This window comes from Mandrillus leucophaeus, unplaced genomic scaffold (assembly GCF_000951045.1).
Source record: "Mandrillus leucophaeus isolate KB7577 unplaced genomic scaffold, Mleu.le_1.0 Scaffold284, whole genome shotgun sequence".
NCBI classification, from domain to species: Eukaryota; Metazoa; Chordata; class Mammalia; order Primates; family Cercopithecidae; genus Mandrillus; species Mandrillus leucophaeus.
In genome coordinates this window covers 3257460-3279385 of record NW_012102965.1, presented here as the reverse complement: position 1 = coordinate 3279385, position 21926 = coordinate 3257460, and the positions used below count along the sequence as shown (strand labels likewise).

Here is a 21926-nt window from a genome sequence, read left to right as displayed (position 1 = left end):
TTAAGTTTGGATTCAGTGAAAGCCAACAGCACAATGCATATGACATCAGGTCCTTAGATTTCTGCTAAAGTGCTCTTTCTATCCAACGATGCTGCTGTATCAGGCATATAAAAAGTAATTGTTAAAAAGAATCCTCCAGCCTGGGCAACATAGTGAGACCTCATCTCTACAAAAAGTACAAAAATTAGGTGGGCATGGTGGTGCCCGTCTGTAGTCCCAGCTACTTGGGAGGCTGAGGTAGGAGGAACGCTTAAGCCCAGCAAGTCGAGGCTGCAGTGAGCTGTGATTGTGCCACTGTACTACAGCCTAGGTGAGAGGCCAAGATCCTGTCTCAAAAAAAAAAGTTGGGGGGAGGATCCTAGGCTAAGCACAGTGGCTCATCCCAGCACTTTGGGAGGCTAAGGTGGGAACGTCACTTGAGCCCAGGAGGCAGAGGGTGCAGTGCACTGAGACCATGCCTACAATGTTACCCCATCTATCTTTCTTCTACCTACCTAAAAAGCAGAGCATCATGGTGGCATCCTTATCATCACAGTTACCACTTGTAGAGCATCCCTGATGTGCCAGATATATTATATGCAGAGGAAAAACCTGTACAGGCTTGCAAAGGCCTACCCACCTGGGCCCCTGCCCTGCCACCTCTCTCACCTCATTTCTCTGTCCATGTTTCCATGCCAGCCATACTGGCGTCCTTGCAGCTCTCAAGCAGGCACGCATGTGCCCACCTTGGACATTCACAGTTCCTGTCCCCTCCACTTTTGCTCCAGACTCCCATGTATATCCTCAGCTCCTCCAAATCTTGGCTCCAGTGGTGCCTTGTTAAGACTTCTCTAACTGCACTCTACCACATGCCAACAATCCTATTCACCCTTTATTTTCCTTTTGTTTTCCTTCAGATTATATATCACCATTTACCATATACGATTTACTTTATAAGTGCTTCTATTCCCACCAGAAGTAAGCTAAATCAGAGTAGAACATTTTAAGTTATTGTTTACTGCTATATCCTTAGTGCTGTAAGAGTGCTTTGCACACAGTAGGTGCCGAATAAAAATATTTGTTGAATGAGCAAATATTATCTCAAAAGTCACAATAATTCTGTCAGGTAGGCCTTATCCCCATTTGAAAACTGTAAAAACTAAGGCTGGAAAAGTGAAATGACTTGCTCAAGATCACATGATAAGTGATGAACCTAGATTAAATGAAGTGCTATTTGTCTCTACAATCACATGCCATGTACCACACCATGTTGTCTTCCTCCTGAACAGAAAACGGCAGACTGTGAGAAGCAAATTCTCAGACAGGGAGAAATGCCTGATCCTGATGTCTGTGACGGGCAGCTTACAAAACGACTTGAGGAATCCAAATCTTGTATGGCTTCAGGAACCGCCTGATCCAGCACTGCACGTACAGATGATTTTCTTCCCACATACACAACAAATGTTCTGCACTTTGCTTTTTCTCTTTGGAGATTTTTTTCTGCATAATACATATTACTGTCTCATTCTCTTCTGCAGAGACAGGGTCTTGGTTTGTTCGCTAGGCTGCTCTTGAACACCTGGTCTCAAGCAATCCTGTTGCCTCAGCTTCCCAAAGTGCTGGGAATCATGCTCTTTAATAACTGCAGACTACAGCATGGTTTGGATAAAGCATAATTTAACCAATCCCCTAATGATGGACATCCAAGGTGTTTCCAGTCAAACTGCAATGAGCGTCTTTGCACATGACCTGAAACACATGACTAAGGAAAAGTTGATTCACAGTTAGGAATATAGATCCAGAGGCAAGCTGCCTGTGTTTGAGGTCCAGCTAAGCCCCTTGCTTGTGACCCTGGTTACTTTACTTCTCTATGCCTATGAAAATAATAATACCTAATTCATAAAGTCATTATGAGAAATAAGTAAATTACTATATGTAAATTCCAGAATAGTGGCTAGCTCAGGATAAACTGCATGGCAGGGGGGTGGGCAGTACTTGGAAAAAATGAAGGCAATGTGGGACTGGAGGTAAAAAGACAAACAGCAGGTTTGGGAACAAGAAAGACATGAAGGATAAAGATAGATTTGAGCTTTCAGAAAAGGATGAAAGACACACTAGGAGACAGAATAATAATACCACCACCACCATCACCCAACATGAGATTTTCACATAGGAGAAAGTCCTTGGTAACAGAAAAGACAAGAAAGAAAGTAGCATCCTAAGGGGAAATCTAGGTTCTCTTTATTACAGAAAGTGGAGACTTCTGCAAATAGCATGGGTATGTGGCGAGGAGGGTGGGGGAAACTGTCAGGAAAAAGGATTCCAGAAGGTAAGGTGAGGAGAGGAATCAGTAATAGAGAAACCGAAGCAGATATAAAAGAAAGGAGAATAAGAGGATGGCTTACCTTCCTCTCAGAAATGAAAGGCAGAGTTGGAAGTGACTGGCCTCGAAGAGTGCCATTTTCAGGGCAAGTGTGGTGAACTAGATAGACCCAGCAGTGGTCACAAAGGCCCTGGGGATAGGCTAAGGCTGCCTCCAAAGTTTGGGGTGCTATGTCACAGGTGTGGTGTCACAGGTCCTGAAGAGGGGCTTTCTCTCACTTTGGTTAGACATAGGGCAAGGGCTCTACAAAGTGAGTAGCAGCATTTATTCGTCTACAAGACTTTTAAAATATGGACACTCAGCCGAGAAGAATGGCTAACACCTACAGTCCCAGCATTTTGGGAGGATTTCACTTGAGCCCAGGATTTTGGGATCACCCTGGATAACGAAGTGAGATCCTGTCTCTACAAAATAATTTAAAATTAACCAGGCATGGTGGTGCGTGCCTTTAGTCCCAGCTACTCAGGAGGCTGAGGCAGGAGGATCACTTGAGTCCAGGAGGGTGAGGCTGCAGTGAGCCATGTTCATGCCACTGCACTCCAGCCTGGGTGACTGAGCAAGACTCTATCTCAAAAAAAAAAAAAGAGAAGAAAAAGAAAAACATACTTTTCAGCCACAGATCCTAACTTTAAGGCTTCAGGGCATCCAATATGAAATGGTGCCTGAAAATGGTGGAGTCTATAAAGTAGCCTGGGAGCTTTAGCATTCTTTAAATTGATCTACATCCGTGTCACAAGTTGGGCTGAACAAATCAAAGCAATTCAGGTGTAATTCTCACACCAATCAGCTGCCAAGAACAGAACGTCAGATGAGGTACAGTCAGACCAGCACATTTTAAAGCATTTTTAGTGAGGGTCATTATCCAGCCAGTAAGATCCCCTGTGGTCAGGGATCACTGACCAAGTGGAGTAGAATGCACACTCAAATTCTGTCAACAGGTGGCAGCATTTATAATTTTTCCATTTAGAGAGAATTACAAGTTGAAGTATGCTTTTACATTTACTAAAAGGAACACTCCAAGAAAGGCTTTCTAAATGACTGACTAGCGTTATTCTAGGTTCCTTAATTAGCCCATTCCAAATGTGAATATATTCCATTAATTGTTGAAGAAGGAGAAATGCCAATAGCTAACGTAAAATAAAGATCATGTTTAAGCATGGACTGCTTGCTTTCCTCCCGTTAGCTCCTCAGAGGGGACTGTTCCACCGCATGTTTCCACACCAGACTATCCCTATTCCTCATCCCCTAACCAAGCCTAGAACAGCTGCTCACTCTTTTCATTCAAACAGTCAATCCAGACTGAAAGCTGAAATTTTATATTTTTAAATTACTTCCAGAATCTGTCTTGTTATATCACTAATTGTGACATCTACAGGTTGTTTTTTTTAAGACCCCCCAAGATATGTACTAAGTGCAGTGAGATATCATTAAATTCCTGACTGGTATTGTGTTCCCAGCAGTGCTGGCCACTGGGCCTTGGCACCTGCTCCTCCCAGCCATGCCAAGAGCCCAAGGAAAGGCAGCTGAAGCAGGAGGTGCCGCAGCAACAAGCTGAGGCAGTGGTGGGGAATAGAAAGTAGGACACTTCTGTTTTTCTAATTTGGAGTGCATTCACTCTGCAGGAAGGGTGCAGAGCCAGAGTCCACCACCACATTCCCAGGCAGCAAAGCAAGCCCTCCGCCTGATGGAAATGAAAGGGCAGTTCGGAAGGGCAACTTCCAACATCCGCCTGGGGTTGGCAGCTTGTGAAAAGGCTGTGCGACATCAGCCCCCTTCCTACCTCCATTAAGATCTGGAGCTAACATAGTTGCTTCGGACCACCGATCTCTTTCCAGTTGTTGAGTAAGAACCAAGTTACAAATGCAAGCCATTGTTCATGACACTCAATCACTGAATGATTAGCTTAAAGTTGAAAGCAGGTGGTTGGTTATTCTTCCACAGCCTTCCCTAGCCCAGGATTTCAAATCATTCACACCACCAACTGGAAGCCTTAGTAGCAAATTAATCACCACCAAAACCTGCTACATAAAGGCCTTTTCTCTCTCCTATCTTATACTTTCCTTATCTATTTACACAATGTTTACTTGTACATTTGTATCAAAGACCTCCAGATTCCATGTCATCCAGTTATTATTAAAAGATGGTGAAAAGCAGCAGCAGCTGTCCTACTATTAAAAAGTCAAAAAACAACAAATGCCAGCAAGGTTGCAGAGAAACAGGAACACTTATACACTGCTAGTGGGAATGTAAATTAGTTCAGTCACTGTGGAAAGCAGTGTGGAGATTTCCCAAAGAACTTACAACTACCAGCAAAACCATTATTGGGTATATATCCAAAGAAAAACAAATTGTCCTACCAAAAAGACACATGTACTTGTATGTTCATAATAGTTACTACTCACCATAGCAAAAACATGGAATCAACAGAGATGCCCATCAATGGTGGACTGGATAAAGAAAATGTGGTATATATATACCATGGAATACTACACAGCCATAATAAGAATGAGATCATGTCCTTTGTAGCAACATGGATGCAGCTGGAGGCCATTAGCCTAAGAGAACTAGCACAGGACCAGAAAACCAAATACCATGTGTTCTCACTTACAAGGGGTAGCTAATTGAATACACATGGACACAAAGATGGGCACAACAGACAACAGGGACTGCCTGAACCAGGACCAGGGTGCAGAGGTTGGAAAGCTACCTGTCAGGTACTATGCTACCTTGGTGACAGGATCATCCGTACATGAAATTTACCCATGTAGCCAGGCACGGTGGCTCACGCCTATAATCCCAGCACTTGGGAGGCTGAGGCGGGCAGATCACGAGGTTAGATCGAGACCAGCCTGGCTAACATGGTGAAACCCCATCTCTACCACCAACATAAAAAAATTAGCCGGGCGTGGTGGCGGGGGCCTGTAGTCCATGTAACAAACCTGCACAAGTATCCCCTAAACCTAAAATGAAAGTAGAAGTAAAAAAAAAAAAAGAAAACAAGCAGCAGCTGTGCTCCAGATGTTGGCAACTGAAGTTTATGCTCCCTCCTGTCACTCTGTGAGCCCCATACTCCCCACCATGCCAAGCGCTCTAGAACCCACTTCCTGCTCATGGAAGCTTCCTGGGACACTAGTTATAGATCCCAGGGTTTGAGAAATTTGAAATAAGTGGGTCCTGCCCTCAGGAAGCTTATAGGTTAATAGAAAAAGACCCCCAAAGCTGAGGTGGGAGGATTCCTTGAGCCCAAGGGACTGAGGATGCAGTGAGCTGTGATCATGACACTGCACTCCAGCCTGGGTGACAGGGCAAGATAGAGGCAGGAAAGGAGGTAAGGAGGAAGGGAGGAGGAAGGAAAAAGAAAGAAAGAAAAAAAGACTTTAAAAACCTAGATATGCTACAATCACTACTGGGTGATCCACTAACAAGCAGAAGATAAGTACTCCAGAAAATTTGGTTTTAAACCACAAGTGTGCATCTTCAAAGAGGCTTAGGGAAATAAAAGATGAATTCCTTTCAGGTAGGAATTCTTGGGGAAATTCCCAAATGGCTTCACTGAGCTCCTCTGGGATCATTGCAATGATTTTTCCTGAATAAAGACACAGATAAAACTGTTACCTTATAACCCTCATTCTTAAATAAGTTACACTAAAATCACTGAGCCCTTTCCCCATAAGGGCAAATGCATATTCCATTGAGGAAGGAGCTGTCATCTGCAAACCCCTTGCTTAAAGGCTCTTCCGTTTAAGAATTCTGCTCCGTTTGTTTGTTGTTTTGTTTTGTTTGAGACAGGGTCTCGCTGTCACCCAGGATGGAGGGCAGTGATGTGATCATAGCTCACTGCAACCTCTAACTCCTGGGCTCAAGGGTTCCTCTTGCCTCAGCCACCCCCCACCCAAGTAGCTGGACTACAAGCAAACATCACCACACCTGGATTTTGTGTGTGTGTGTGTGTGTGTGTGTGTGCGTGTGCACACAGATGGGGTCTGGCTTTGTTAACCAGGCTGGACTCAAGCAATTCTCCTCTTTGGCCTCCCAAAGTGCTAGGATTATAGGCATGAGCCACCGCGTCTGGCCTGCTTGCTTGTTCTTTGAATATAAGTCCCCATATACAAATTAGGGGAAAACTGGTCCCACTGTATTGCAATTAAGACTAAAGAAATTTGTAAATGATTTCACCATAGGCCTGTATTTCTATCCCCAGAAAAGTAACAGAATCCAAGTATACCTTCTAAAGGGTCAGCTACAGATTGCAGGCATGACCTGTCTACAACTGGACGTATAAGTCTTTACCATATGCCAAGCACTGTTATAGGTACTGGTAATACAGCCATGAACAAAAAATAAAAATAAGATACGAGTGTGTCTGAAAGTAGAAGGAAACACAGAAGCAAGAAAAATTTAAAGTATAAAGACAAAAAATAGTCAATAGAATATCCAATATAACTAGTTTTATTGAAATAGAAAATCTGAACAAATGACAAAAAGGATGTAATACAGGAAAACTTCCCTGAAAGGAAAGAACTGAATTGCAGATCAGGAGGACACACTCTATATAGGACATACAGAAATAAATAAAAACAACATCAAGTTATTCTATTGACTTCAAGTATGAAGAAATAACCGGGGTGAAAAAAATCACCTTGAAACAGGTGGAAAAGGGTTGTGCACAGTGGCTCACACCTGTAAATCCAAGTACTTTGGAGAGCTCAAGCAGGAAGTTTGCTTGAGCCTAAGAGTTCGAGACCAGCCTGGGCAACATAGCAAGACCCTGTCTAAACAAAAAATAAAAAACTAGCTGGGCATGGCAGCATATGCCTGTAGTCCTAGCTACTTGGGAGGCCGAGGCAGGAGGATCCAGGAGTTTGAGAGTGCAGTGAGTTATTAATACGATTGCACCATTGTACTCTTGCCTGAGTGCCAGAGTAAGACCCTGTCTCTATTTAACAAATAAAAATAAAATAAAATGGGGAACAAGGCCAGAAGACAATGAAACAATGGTTGCAATGTTTTGAAAGACAAAAGAACAACTCAAAAATATCAGTTAGCTAACTGTAGAAAAATTAGACATTCCCAAACATATTATGAGCTTTTCTGCAGAGAGGGGAGAAGAGGGAGGGACGAAAAAAAATATCCAACAAAATCCAGTCAACCCAGTGTTGAATGAAAAAGCTGTATTAAACAGCAGTGCACTTTTACTCAGATATAATTCACATACCATACAATTAATTCATTTAAAGTGTACATTTCAATGATTTCTAGTATATTCACAGATATAACCAAGAGATTAATCAAAATAAAATGAGTAGAGGTGGGTAAAAGAACCAGTGCACAGAATTCATCTAAATTTTTTTAATGTAAGAAAAAAACTGAGGCATTACATTCACAGAAGAAAACTGTAATAAATTTTTAATGACAAAAGCCAAAAAAATTGAGAGAGACGAAGGGTGAGAGGAGGTTAAAGGAAGTATAAATTCCCTCATGGTTCACTGTAGAGAGACAATGCCTCCTGTCTAAATTTGAAATGTGAATTTAAAACAAAACAAAACAAATGTCAGTCTAGTGGCTTTTATAATGTTGAAGAGCTCTCATAGGAATTAATATCCTTGGTGATGAAAAAAGATTTATCTGAAGCTCAGTAATAATTCCTTCAGGTTCACTTTAGTTTTGTTATTGTTAAATTCGAATAAAATTAAGGACGAGCACAGTGGCTCACATCTGTAATTCCAGCACTTTGGGAGGCCAAGGCGGGTGGGTTACTTGAGGTCAGAAGTTTGAGACCAGCCTACCCAACATGGTGATAGCCTGTCTCTATCAAAAATATAAAAAATTAGCCAGTCATGGTGGTGCGTGCCTGTAATCCCAACTACTTGGGAGGTTGAGGTAGGAGAATCGCTTGAACCTGGGAGGCGGAGATTGCAGTTAGCCAAGATTATGCCACTGCACTCCAGCCTCGGTGACAGGGTGAGACTCCATCTTAAAAAAAAAAAAAAAAATTCAGTAAAATTAAATACTTTTTTAAAGCACAGAAAGTCTGATGCCTTCTTACACATTTCTATCTACATATGTGCACAGGGAGGTATCTAGAATGATGCTTTTCAACTGTTCACCCTGGTTGTTTGTGGCTGGTGGAATTTCAGGTGATTTGTTGCTTTCTGTTGCAATTCTCCATATGGCCTGGATGTTTTATAGTGATCATGTATTACAGAAAAAGATAAAATTAAATTCTCTGCAGTTTTCCACATCTCATTCTCCCTTTATCCCTAATCAACCTGTCCATCTCTCCAAAATCTAGGTTCTCTTATTGGTGACAGGACAATCAAGAGTTTTATATTGTTTTGTTTTACATTACTACACAAGGTTTAACAGACGAGGGGTGATTTTTTTTTTCGAGACAGAATTTCGCTCGTCGCCCAGGCTGGAGTGCGGTGGCACGACCTTGGCTCACTGCAAGCTCCGTCTCCCGGGTTTACGCCATTCTCCTGCCTCAGCCTCCCGAGTAGCTGGGACTACAGGCGCTTGCAACCGCGCCCAGCTGATTTTTTGTATTTTAAGTAGAGACGGGGTTTCACCGTGTTAGCCAGGACGGTCTCGATCTCCTGACCTCGTGATCCGCCCACCTCGGCCTCCCAAAGGGCTGGGATTACAGGCGTGAGCCACCGTGCCCGGTCAATCCAGTTAACTTTTAAATGTTGGAAATAAAGTTAAAAAATATGTTGTTCACACTTTTAAACTCAAAGTTTTAAATTTTACTTTTAACTCCCCCTAACTCATTTTTAATATTAACTTTGACGCTTATTCAACTCCCTGAATCTAAATTTCATGAAAGGTTTAACCTTTGCCCCTGTCCACTTGTCCAGCCTCATCTGCTCATATTTTCAGCTCCAGGGTTACCCAACTACTTGTGGTTTCCAGAACACACCACGTTGTTTCATAACTCTAGAGCTTTTCCACGTGATCTTCCCTCCCTCTAAAATGTGCTTCATTCCTACCTTGCAAATATGATTCTGGGTGTCCGCTTCTCCAGGAAGCCTTCCTAATACCTGCCTCCCTCACCTTCAAAAGAGGGTCTTCCCTCTCTGCACCAGCCGTCACCTTTCACTCCCTCTTCACTGGTGCTCCTAAGACCCTACCTATTCTGCAACCATTTGTGCAGCACTCCTGGACTATGAGGTCAGGAAGCATGCTACTCCCTCTTGGGAATGACAGATGCCTAGCTTATCAAGATACAAAAAATGTATATTCAATTTGTTTATTGATCCATGAACCAAGCTTTTCTAAAGTCTAGTCAAATATGTGTATACATATGTTTTTCACATTGTCCCCTTAATGTTCTTTAATGTTAAAATCTAGTCAATCTCTGAGACACACATAAAATAAACCACCATTGTCTACTATACTATGGTACAATTGTTCCTCACCCCAAAGCAGCAGTCAGATCAATCAGAAGAAAAACACTGGAAATGGACATGGAGGACAGGAACGCAGGACAGAATCTATATCAAATGAGAAAGAGAAAAGATCCAAGGCTTTATCATGTTTTTCAGTCAGCTACTCTGAGCTCATGTTGACATCAAGGGTGCAGAACGTAGGAAAAGTCACTAAGAGAAAAAGTGAGTTACCAGGGTTTTGATTTAAATTAAAGAAATTAAAGATAACCCTCACTGCCTAGGGTAGCAGAAAAGCTAAAAACTGGCTGGGCGTGGCAGCTCACACCTGTAATCCCGGCACTTTGGGAGGCCCGGGCGGGCAGATCACCAGGTCAAGACATGGAGACTATCCTGGCCAACATGGCGAAACCCCATCTCTACTAAACATACAAAAATTGGCTGGGTGTGGTGGCACTGCCCGTAGTCGCAGCTACTTGGGAGACTGAGGCAGAAGAATCGCTTGAACCTGGGAGGCGGAGGTTGCAGTGAGCCGAGATCGCGCCACTGCACTGAGCCTGGCGACAGAGCAAGACTCTGTCTCAAAAAAAAACAGCTGAAAACACTACTGGAGTATCAGGAGAGCCAGGCCCCACGTAGTCTCTTTGTTGCTCTACTGTGGTGTCTGGCACACAGCTGCTGATCAATAAGTACTTTTCGAAAATTATGAATGCTTAGCACCAGAAGAAATTCATGCAATCACCTAGGAGCATTAACAAAGGAGTAGCAATAGCTTCAGTGGAATCAGCAGCTAGATACAAAGTCTGATCACGCTGTGTACTTTGGATAAAGTGTGTTAAGAAGATGGCAGTGTGCTAAAATTTCAGGTCACATGTCACCCAAATGTCTCTTCATAACCCCACTGAATAGTGGTATTTCCTGTGTAACTCAACCAGTATTACTCTGTTTAGAAAACTGTTACCTAGACCAGGCACGGTGGCTCACACCCGTAATCACAGCACTTTGGGAGGCCGAGGTGGGCAGATCACCTGAGGTCAGGAGTTTGAGACCAGCCTGGCCAACACAGTGAAACCCCATCTCTACTAAAAATACAAAAAATTAGCCAGGCATAGTGGCAGGCGCCTGTAATCCCAGCTACTCAGGAGGCTGAGGCAGGAGCCAAGATTGCACCATTGCACTCCAGCCTGGGCAGCAAGAGCAAAATTCCATCAAAAAAAAACAAAAACAAAAACAAAAACCTGTTACCTAGTCTTAAGTGAAGCAGATACACTCTTTCTTCTTATTGCCTATCTTCTTCCAGCAAAGTCATTTGGTCTTAGTGCACTATTTAACTTGAAATTAATTATATGTCTACAAATTATTTTATTTGAGAATATCCAAATACTTATGTTAGAAAGTACGAGTATCCCTAATAGGAAAATCTGAACTCTGAAATGCCCCAAAATCCAAAATTTTGAGTGCCAACATGATCCTCAAGGAAAATGCCTATTGAAGAATCTCAGATTTTGCTTTTTTTTTTTTTTTTGGATTAGAGATACCCAACCAGTAAGTATAAGGCAGATACTCTAAAATCCAAAAAATCTGAAATCCAAAATACTTCTGGTTCCAAGCATTTTGGATAAGAGATAGTCAAGCTTTATAATCAAACACAGGTCTTGGGTTTTACAATTCCTTCTTCTAACATGATAAAAATTGTCAAACCTGCTTTACAACACAAACTTAATGACACAGCATTCTAGGGAACACTGTTACAGTTATCTGGTTTTTTTTTTTTTTTTTTTTTTTCCTGAGATGGAGTCGCCTAGGCTACTGCACTGTCGCCTGGGCTAAAGTGCAGTAGCATGATCTCGACTCACTGCAACCTCTGCCTCCCCGGTTCAAGCGATTCTCCTGCCTTAGCCTCCCGAGTAGCTGGGATTACAGGCGCCCACCACCACGCACAGCTAATTCTTTATATTTTTAGTAAAGATGGGGTTTCACCATGTTGGCCAGGCTGGTCTCGAGCTCCTGACCTCATGATTCGCCCACCTCAGCCTCCCAAAGTGCTGGGATTACAGGTGTGAGTCACCGCACCCAGCCCAAAAATAATTGTTTATGCAAACCAAACTCCAAATAACTGCTGATCCTTCATGCAAACCAAACACACAATAAAGAAATGCCTTGATCAAACTCTACGTTCAAAGTCCAGGGGAAAAACGCCAACAAAGAAAATAACATTCATCTAAGGGTCACTGTCCAAATTCTTTTCATTTTTATTCTTTTTGAGGTGGAATCTCGCTCTGTGGCCCAGGCTGGAGTACAGTGGCGTGATCTCAGCTTACTGCAGCCTTGACCTCCCCAGGCTCAGGTGATCCTCCCACCTCAGCCTCTGACTAGCTGTGAGTATAGACAGGCGTGCACCACCATGCCCAGGTAATTTTTCTGTATTTTTGTAGAGAGGGGCTTTCATCGTGTTGCCCAGGCTGGTCTCAAACTCCTGGGCTCAAGTGATCCTCCTGCCTCTGTCTCCCAAACTGCTGGGATTACAAACATGAGCCACCACACCCAACTGTCTCCTCAAATCAGAATTTTGGATGATGGAAAAAAAAAAAAAACTGTCAGGCATATTTACATTGTCTTGGGTCATGGATAGAGTTTCCAGAAATGTAGCACTAAGACTAATCTAAACACCCATCTTTTTTCATGCAATCATTTTGACCAAAAATGCCACTCCTTACTTGCAAAAATCATTCCACTTACCTCTTGGAACACCTCACCTGTACCATGTGTGACTGAATATATGTCTCTGAACCCTCCTACATCAGGAGCTCCTTGACAAGCTTAGTCTACCTCTATTCCCTCTTTTCCACACATTCTTCTTTACTGCCACCAGCCCAGTGCAAAGTTAGTTATACTTGTACTTTATTCACTTTAGAAATATCCAGGACCTATTAGATATTATAATGCTTACTGAATGAACAGAGCTACAATGGTGAGGAACCAAATATTTTAATTGTGCAGTCCACGTTTGACAGGCATAGATGGTCACGGCACCCTAGTAGAGTTCCACAAATTTTACAACTGTTCTTCATTCTTTAGAAACCACCAGAATTGCTTTAAGCTTTCCATTCAAGATACCAGAATACACATCACTGCCTTAGTAACAACCTGAGATAGAAGGGTTATGTGGCAATGATTTTTCAGGGCTAAATACTTAAAGATAAATGACTAAGATAAACTACTGCCTTCCTACACGTGAACACACACACGCAGGAAGAAAAAGTTGATTTTTTTTATTATGAAAGCAGAATTCTTCAGTGACCTTCTAAACAAATCTATTATACATTTTATTCTTGAAACATACCCTAGATTCACAAGGACAACAGAAAAAAAACTACCCTTGGCATTTCCTAAAAGATGTGATTCAGAAGATACTGTTGGCTTTTTTCTACAGACATATGTTGCCCAGTGGGATGTGACACTCCTCAGAGGTCTGAATCAGAAGGAAAAATGTGGAGAGGATAAGGTCAAAGCTGTTATGTACTAGCCTCGTATGGTAAAACATTCGCAAAATCAGGGCAAATTACTCTGGCTCTAGCATCTACAGTCTAGTTTCTGAACATACACCTACACCAAGGGCTCTGAGTGACTGCGTAGCCAGGAACATCTCAAGTCTGAAATCATTTAGCTCTAAGGGAAAACAGACACACACAAAAACACCGCACACATTCAAACTACTCTAACTTATGTTAAAAACAGAATTACCTTCAGAAAACACTTGTTAGTGTTCAGCATTGCTCCGAATGAAACAAACAAACCCGGGTTCAAATACAACCATGGACCAAATGATGACTCTTGCGCTACAGGTTATCATTATTACCAATGAAAAGGATTAAATTACATTTCATTTACAATTCCAAAATTTAAGGCTGTTTTTCTACAAAACCAAACTTTGAAATACCGATTTAAAATATTTTGATAGTTACCCCTAAAATAATATGGCAGATAATTCTACTACATCTTGGTACATAAAGATAAATTAGAACTGATTTGGGGAAACTTCTGGATTGCTATTTTAAGGCACAGGTAAGCAGGCAAGTTTAGAAATGGAAAAAAAAAAAAAAAAAAACACCAGTTACTAATATATCTCTCACTATGGCTATACCTCACTGCTGGCCTGATGTGGTTTGGCTGTGTCTTCACCCAAGTCTCATCTTCAGCTGTAGCTCCCACAATTCCCACGTGTCATGGGATCAACCCGGTAGAAGGTAACTTAATTATGGGGGCAGGTCTTTTCCATGCTGTTTCATGATAGTAAGTTTCATGAGATCTGTTTTAAAAACAGGAGTTTCCCTGCCAAGCTCACTGTCTTTGCCTGCTGCCATCCATGTATGATGTGATTTGCTCCTCCTTGCCTTCTGCCATGATTGTGAGGCCTCCCAAGCCACATGGAACTGTAAGTCCATTAAACCCTTTTTCTTGTATAAATTACCCAGTCTGGGGTATGTCTTTATCAGCAATGTGAAAACGGACTAATAGATGACCCTTTTTTTAAAAAGTGAAAAATTAGCCGTGTGCGGTGGCTCACACCTGTAATCCTAGCACTTTGGGAAGCCGAGGCGGGCGGATCACTTGAGGCCAGTAGTTCAAGACAAGCCTGGCCAACATGGTGCAACCCCATCTCTACTAAAAACACAAAAAATTAGCCAGGCATGGTGGTGTGCACCTGTAATCCCAGCTACTGAGGAGGCTGAGGAAGGTGAATCGCTTGAACCCAGGAGGCAGAGATTGCAGTGAACCAAGATATGCCACTGCACTCCAGCCTGGATGACAGAAAGAGACTCCATCTCAAAAAAACAAAACAAAACAAGAATATTTCTTACCCAACTGGAAAGCACAGTGAAGGGAAGGTAGTGCTGAACGTTTTTTTTTTAGCAAGAGCAAAGCTGACCAAACCACAGAGCACTCACCCTCCCTCCCCTCCCCACATCCCCACTTGGGGTTCCCCTGGCTTGGATCCACTCTACTCATTTCCACCCACCATTTGCAGGATGCCTCTCTACAGCCATATGGACCAAGATGATGAGTCATCTGTCATCAGAATGCCTTTCTCGACCTTTCCACATTCAATCACCTTTAGCACGCTCAACAGGCACATCCTCCGCAGAGCATGTGCCTGTGTAACATAAGGAGTCTAAAGCTGAACATAGGAACCAGGCATCCCTCGCACTCCACACCTTGCCAAATGGATTTATTCCAGAGCTTTAAAGAAAAGTCGCAACTGAAAAAGTGACCAGATGGGTTTTCAAGGAGAGAAATACTAACCAAATCACTTGGGAGGCTGACGTACTTTACTAAAACAGGCCTATGATGTCAAAGAACTTCAGTTATTCAACCCTGAGAGGAAGTCATGGCAAAAACAAGCACTGAAAAGATACAGAAAACATTCCATAACTGAAACTGACTTTTATTCTGCCTGGCTAAATACTTTTAGAGCTATTTTTGAAGTGGACACTTCAAATAGTCACCCCCACCCAAAAAACTTCAGGACCTGTACACTAGTCACAACAAATAATGACAAACACTCATATAGTACTTATATAGGGCAAGCACTCTTCTAAGCACTTTACATATATTTGCTCACTTTGCCCCTCTTTGCTAATTTGTGTTCCATGAGCAACCAGAGGCCCAAGGTCACACAGGCTGCCAGAAAGTGGCAGAGCGGGGATTCAAGTCAGGCAGTCTGACAGCACCGGGGTCCAGGCTCTCAATTATTACACTAACCCTCTTTCCAGGGGAGTTTAACACAGACGATCCTTTTTAAACACAGATTTTTAAGTTCCCTAAAACTACACAAATTCATTTTGCAAGGTGAGAAGACTTACAATTTAAAAATTTAAACTAGAGAAATTACTGTTAGGTGGTGGCAAAGTCAAAGTTTATCAGTCATGATAAATATCTACACAAAAAGCATTGGGGGGTGCTACAGTTTGAATGTTCACTCCAAAACTCATGTTCAAATTTAATTGCCAATTTAAAGGTATTGGGAGGTGGGGCCTTTAAGAGATTATCAGGTCATGAGAGCTCTGCCCTCATGAATGAATTAATGGGTTGGTTATCGCAGGAGTGGGCTCCTGATAAAAGCATAAGTTTAACCCCTTATTCCCTCTCTTATGTGAGCCTTCTTATCATGTGTTGCCTTCCAACAACACAGCAAGAAGACTCTCAACAGTTGTGAGCATCATGGTCTTAGTCTTCCCTGCCTCCAGAACTGTGAGAAATAAATTTCTTTTCTTTATATTACCCAACCTGAGGTATTCTGTTATAGTAGCACAAAACAGACTAAGACAAAAAATAGACACCAAGGAGTGGGGTTGCTTCCATAACAAATATCTAAAAATGTGGCCATAGCTTTGGAACTAGGTAATGGGTAGAGGCTGGAAGAATTTGGAGGAAGCGGCTAGTAACACCCTAGATTGCCATGAATGATGCATCAAGGGCAATTCTGGCAAGGGCTCAAAAGAAGAGGGGAGCTATAGGGAAGGTCTGAATCTTCTCAGAAATTACTCAATGGGCCAGGCATGGTGGCTCACACCTGTAATCCCAGCACTTTGGGAGGCCGAGGCAGGCAGATCACCTGAGGTCAGGAGTTCAAGACCAGCCTGGCCAACATGGCAAAACCCTGTCTCTATTAAAAATACAAAAATTAGTTGGGTGTGATGGTGCATGCCTATAGTCCCAGCTACTTGGGAGGCTGAGGCAAGAGAATTGCTTGAACCTGGGAGGTGGAGGTTGCAGTCAGCTGAGATCATGCCATGGCACACCAGCCTGGGCGACAGACTTCATCTCTCAAAAAGAAAAAAAATTACTCAAGTGGTCATGACCAGAATATTGGCAGCAATTAGACAGTAAAGGCCATTCTGATGAGGTCTTAGACAGAAACAGAAAAGAAGGTATTAGAAACTGGAGTAAAAGTTATTCTTGTTATACAGTTGCAAAGACCTTGGCAAATTTTGTCCGTGCCCTAGGGATTTATGGAGTGCAAAACTTAAGAGCAATGAACTAGGATATGTGGTGGAAGAAATATCTAAGCAGTAAAGCTTTCAAGCTGCTGTGTAGTTACTTTAATTGCATGAAATGAGATGTGAGAGCAAAGAGACGATCAAATACAGTTGACCACTGAACCATACGGGTTTGAACTCTGAGGGCACACTTTATACGAACATTTTTTCTTTTCTTTTGAAACAGGGTCTCACTCTGTCATCCAGGCTGGAGTGCAGTGGTGTGACCATGCCTCACTGCTGCCTCAACCTCTCAGGCTAAAGTGATCCTCCTACCTCAGCTCCCAAGTAGCTGGGATTATAGGCACATGCCACCACACACGGCTAATTTTTATAGAAATGAGGTTTTGCAATGTTGCCCAGGCTGGTCTCCTGGGCTCAAGTGATCTGCCTGCCTCAGCTTCCCAAAGTGTTGGAATTACAAACACTTTGTAATTTCCAACACAAAGTGTTGGAATTCCCAAAGTGTTGGAATTACAGGTGTGAGCCACAACATCTGGCCAAATACAGTATTTGCAGTACGCAAAACCCTTGCACATGGAGGACTGACTTTTCGTACCCATGGGTTCCACAGGGCCGACCGTGGAGCTTAAGTATGTGTAAATTTGGTATGACGGAGTGGTCCTGGAACCAATCCCTTCCCACACCCCTTACCCTCAGCAGATACGGAGGGATAACCATATAGTTAAAAGAGAAGCAAAACAGAAGAATTTGGAAAATTCTCGGCATGGCCATGTTCAGAGTGGAAAAGCATGTTCAAGAGGGAATATTAAGTGTGTGGTCAAACAACCTATTGCTAAAGAGATTGGCATGGCTAGAAGAAAGCCAGGTGCTATCAATCAGGACAATGGAAGAAAGACCTAAAAGGCATTTCGGAGATCTTCCAGACTGGCCCTCCCATCACAGACCCAGAGCTCTAGGAGGGTAGAATGTTTTAGAAGATGGATAGCACTCCTTGGCCTCCTCAGCCATAATTCAAACAGCTTCAGGCATGGCTCGACCTGCTCGGAAAGGGATAAGCTTTGGTGGCATCTCACAAAATGCAAGACCTACAGGGCATGGCTTCCTCTACCTAGATTTCAAAGAATGCCAGGCACTCTTTGAATGCAGAGCCACTGCAGACAACCCCCATTAGGACAAAGCCCAGTGGAACTGTGAGGTCAAGGCTGCCACAGAGTCCTCACTAGGGCAATGTCTAGTGGAGCCATGGGAGTGGGCCACTGTCAACACCCCCCAGAACTGTAAATCCACCAGTATACAACTCCAACCCATGAGAGCTGCTGAGTGGATTGAGCCCAGCAAAGCCATAGCGGGTGGGGTTTCTGAGGCCCTGGGAGCCCAACTCCCATCCCAGTGTGCCCAGGAGGCAGAATATGGAGTCAACAGAAATTATTCCCCATCTTTAACACTTAATGTCTCCCCTGCTGGATTTTGGACTTATTGGGGACCACCTGCCCCTTCTTGCCTATTTATTCCTTTGGAATGGGAATGTCCATCATATACCTTCCTACCATAGCAAGTAAATGACTTGCTCTGATTGCACAGGCTCACAGCTGAAGGAAATTTGTCTCAGGATTAATTGTACTTTATAAGTCTCACCTATGTCTGATTCAGCTTGGACTTTTGAGTTGATTCTAGACCAAGTTAAGACTTTGGGGACTAATGGGATAGAATGAATGTATTTTGTATGTGAGCAGGACACGAGTTGTTTTTGGTGGGGAGGTGGGTAGAGGCAGAATGCTAAGGTTTGAATGTCCCCTCCAAAATTCACGTTGAAATTTAATTGGCAATGTAATAGGCCGGGCGTGGTGGCTCACGCCGGTAATCCCAGCACTTTGGGAGGCCGAGGCAGGCGGATCACAAGGTCAGGAGATCGAGACCACAGTGAAACCCCGTCTCTACTAAAAATACAAAAAAAATTAGCCAGGCTCAGTGGCGGGTGCCTGTAGTCCCAGCTACTCAGGAGGCTGAGGCAGAAGAATGGTGTGAACCCAGGAAGTGGAGCTTGCAGTGAGCCAAGATCGTGCCACTGCACTCCAGCCTAGGGGATAGAGCGAGACTCTGTCTCAAAAAAAAAAAAAAAAAAAATTTAATTGGCAATGTAATGTTATGGGAAATGGAGCCTTTAAGAGGTAATTAGGTCATAATGGCTCTGCCCTCATGAATGAGTTAATGCTCTTATCACAGAAGTGGGTTCTAGATAAAACAATGGGCTCCTAATACAAGGATAAGTTCAGCTCCCATTTCCTCTCACAGGCATGCACTTCTTCCCCATTTGATGCCTTCTGACATGGGATGATGCAGCAAGAAGGCCCTCATCAGATGCTGACACCATGCTCTTGGACTTTCCAGCCTCTAGAACCATGAGAAATAAATTTCTTTTCTTTATAAATTGCCCAGCCCAAAGTACTTTGTTGTAGCAGCAGAAAACAGACTAAGAAAAGGGCTAACTTTTGTGAGTTAAAAGTAGAGTCTAGAGAAATTAACATGCCTAGGTAAGTGTAGAGAGGGTCTTTCTTAGATGAAAGCTAAGAAACTCAAAAAGCCTGGAAGGCAATAAAAGAAAACCCTGGGGCTGTAGTACCTAACATCAGCCACAGCTCCTATCAATTCTTTCTCCTCAACCCACTCTCTTATGAATGGTGCCTCCCTTCCATCCCACTGCTATTATTGCTTAAATTCAGGCCTTTGACATCCCTTAGTCCAGTTATTCCAATGATCTTTAAGTTTGTAGTCACAACTCTCCTCCATGCCCCAGCACCTAATCTCTCCTGTGCTGCTAACAGAATAGTCTTTCTGAGACAAATATGATCATATTACACCCCTACTTAACAACTCTTCAGTGCTCCCTAAAGCCAACAAAATCCAGTTCCATCACCTTTATGCAAAATCAAAGGCTATCTACCCCAGGATTTCCTCTGCCAATCTCTGCTTGCTGGCTCAGAAAAAATACTAAGACAACTCATTCCCCTTTCACCCTGTTCACATTGTCCCTCTGCTGACAAAAAAAAAAAAGACCTTTCCTATCCCCACTCATCTACGTGGAGGACCATCTATCTATTCATCACTTTCCATACAGTTGTTCCAACCCCTCCTCCCACCAACAGAATAATTTTCTTCTTTGTGTCCTCAGAATACCACATATATAATGATTATTTTATAGTGTCAGTAACAGTGTCTTCCTATTTACCAATAATGCTAAAATAAACCTCCTTGCATCTTTAGGCAGAAATCCAGAATGGAACTGCTGGATCAGAAAGTATATATAATGCTCATTGCTCTACAAAGGTTGCTCATTTTATACTTTCAACAACATTTGTTTCCTATACACTCAATAAAGGATTTTCCAATGTTCTATCTCTGTTAATCTGACAGGTGAAAAACAGTAACTCATAACTGTATTTTGTGTGTCTTATGGGGAATGAAAGAACCTCTGTTTGAAGAGGAGTTATACTCAGAATGACTTATGGAAACAAAAGGGCTGAAGCAATAACAGAAATTTAGTGAAGGTTTGCTTCAAGTCAGTGGTTCTCATGATGGTGATCTGGAGACAGAAGAAATAAAAGGCTTCACCACAATGGGTTCCTATCATGTTGCCAAACTGCAATATTAAATAACGGACAGAAAGTTTAGAAAATAAGGCATTTTCCATTCAGTAAGAAGTTAAGAGAGTGTGCAAGACCTTAACTGACTATTCCCAGAAATTCGGTTTACCCACAGTTTCAACTCACCATCAAGGAGCCAGTGCTGGCCACGCCTATTCTCCAACTCAGACATCATTAGGCGTGTGATCACATGGTCTGGAACCAAAAGACTTCTCTCTATATACTGCTTTGCCATCTCACCAACTTCTATTAAAAAGACAAGAAAAAAAAGATTTTCAAAAAAACTTCCCAAACACAAAGCTTACCAACTCTTTTCTGACAGTTTTGCCTTCTCTCCATCCTTCCTGATAAGCGAGGAAATTTCTAGGTAGTTGTAGGTATGTTTTAAGTTTTTAAAACATTCACATCAATAAGGTGGGACTGCTGCTTATTTAACACATTTATCTCCCAAAAAAGTATAAAAGCAGCTCTTTGAGATACCATAGCCCGCCCCCTACCCCCCCAGAAGAAAAGGAAGAAACAGTGACCAGGTGTGGTGGCTCACGCCTGTAATTCCAATACTCTGGGAGGATGAGGTGGGAGGATCACTTGAGCCCAGGAGTTTGTACTTGCAGTGAGCTCAAGCTCACTGACTGCATCACTGACTGCACTACTGCATGCCAGCCTGGGCAACAGGAAAAAAAACAAAACAAAAAAGAAAGAAAGAAAAATACACAAATTGGGCAAAAAAAAAAATAAGAGTAGAAAATAAAGTCAAGAAGCAGGATGGTACATAAAAAGGCTGATAGAGAGAAGCCCTGGATACTTCCTAGAGGCAGGCCACAAATTGGGCACTGAGCCTCTCAACAGTTTGCGGTAACAAGGAACGTGATCAACCACACAATGTACAGAAGACTAAAGGAAGATGAGAAGCACAACCATTCCTTACAGAGACCAAAGGAAAAAAGTTCCAGTGGTCTAGCAAGAATGCCACATAATACAAACAGCAGTAGCTTTACTTCTTTTCATCAACCTCAATATCAGCACATGGCACCTTGTCGACACAGTTGTAAAAGCAACTCAGTGTTATTAGTGGAATGCCAAGTTCATAAAAGGATGTGAAGTTTTAAGAAAATGATATAAATACTTTCAGGGGAAAACTGTTTCTATCTTCATTTAAAATATTAATTTCCTACATGTAGAAATTGTGGTTAGGTTCAGCAGAACAAACTATCAGTTTAAATCTGTACATTTCTAAGAACTAAATTTGTGTTTTATTGTTTTTTGTTGTTTGATTTTTTTAACCACAAATGAAATCCTCTGCTCTCTGGGGAACTGATAATGAATGCTTAAGAATCACATTCTCGGCTGGGCGCAGTGGCTCACGCCTGTAATCCCAACACTTTGGGAGGCCAAAGCAGGCAGATCACCTGAGGTCGGGAGTTTGAGACCAGTCTGACCAACATGGAGAATCCCTGTCTCTACTAAAAATACAAAATTAGCCGGGTGTGGTGGTACATGCCTGTAATCCCAGCTACTCGGGAGGCTGAGGCAG

The 21926-nt window shown here is 42.6% G+C and overlaps 1 protein-coding gene across 1 annotated transcript in view; it reads right to left on the bottom strand.

Annotated features, from left to right (window-relative positions):
* The window catches only part of AK4 (adenylate kinase 4), a 117912-nt gene that overhangs the window by 27277 nt on the left and 68709 nt on the right, over positions 1–21926 (bottom strand). Inside the window, exon 4 of the mRNA XM_011985486.1 lies at positions 20519–20638. Within this exon, the coding sequence (XP_011840876.1) occupies positions 20519–20638 (120 nt within the window). The remainder of the gene's footprint in view (positions 1–20518; positions 20639–21926) is intronic.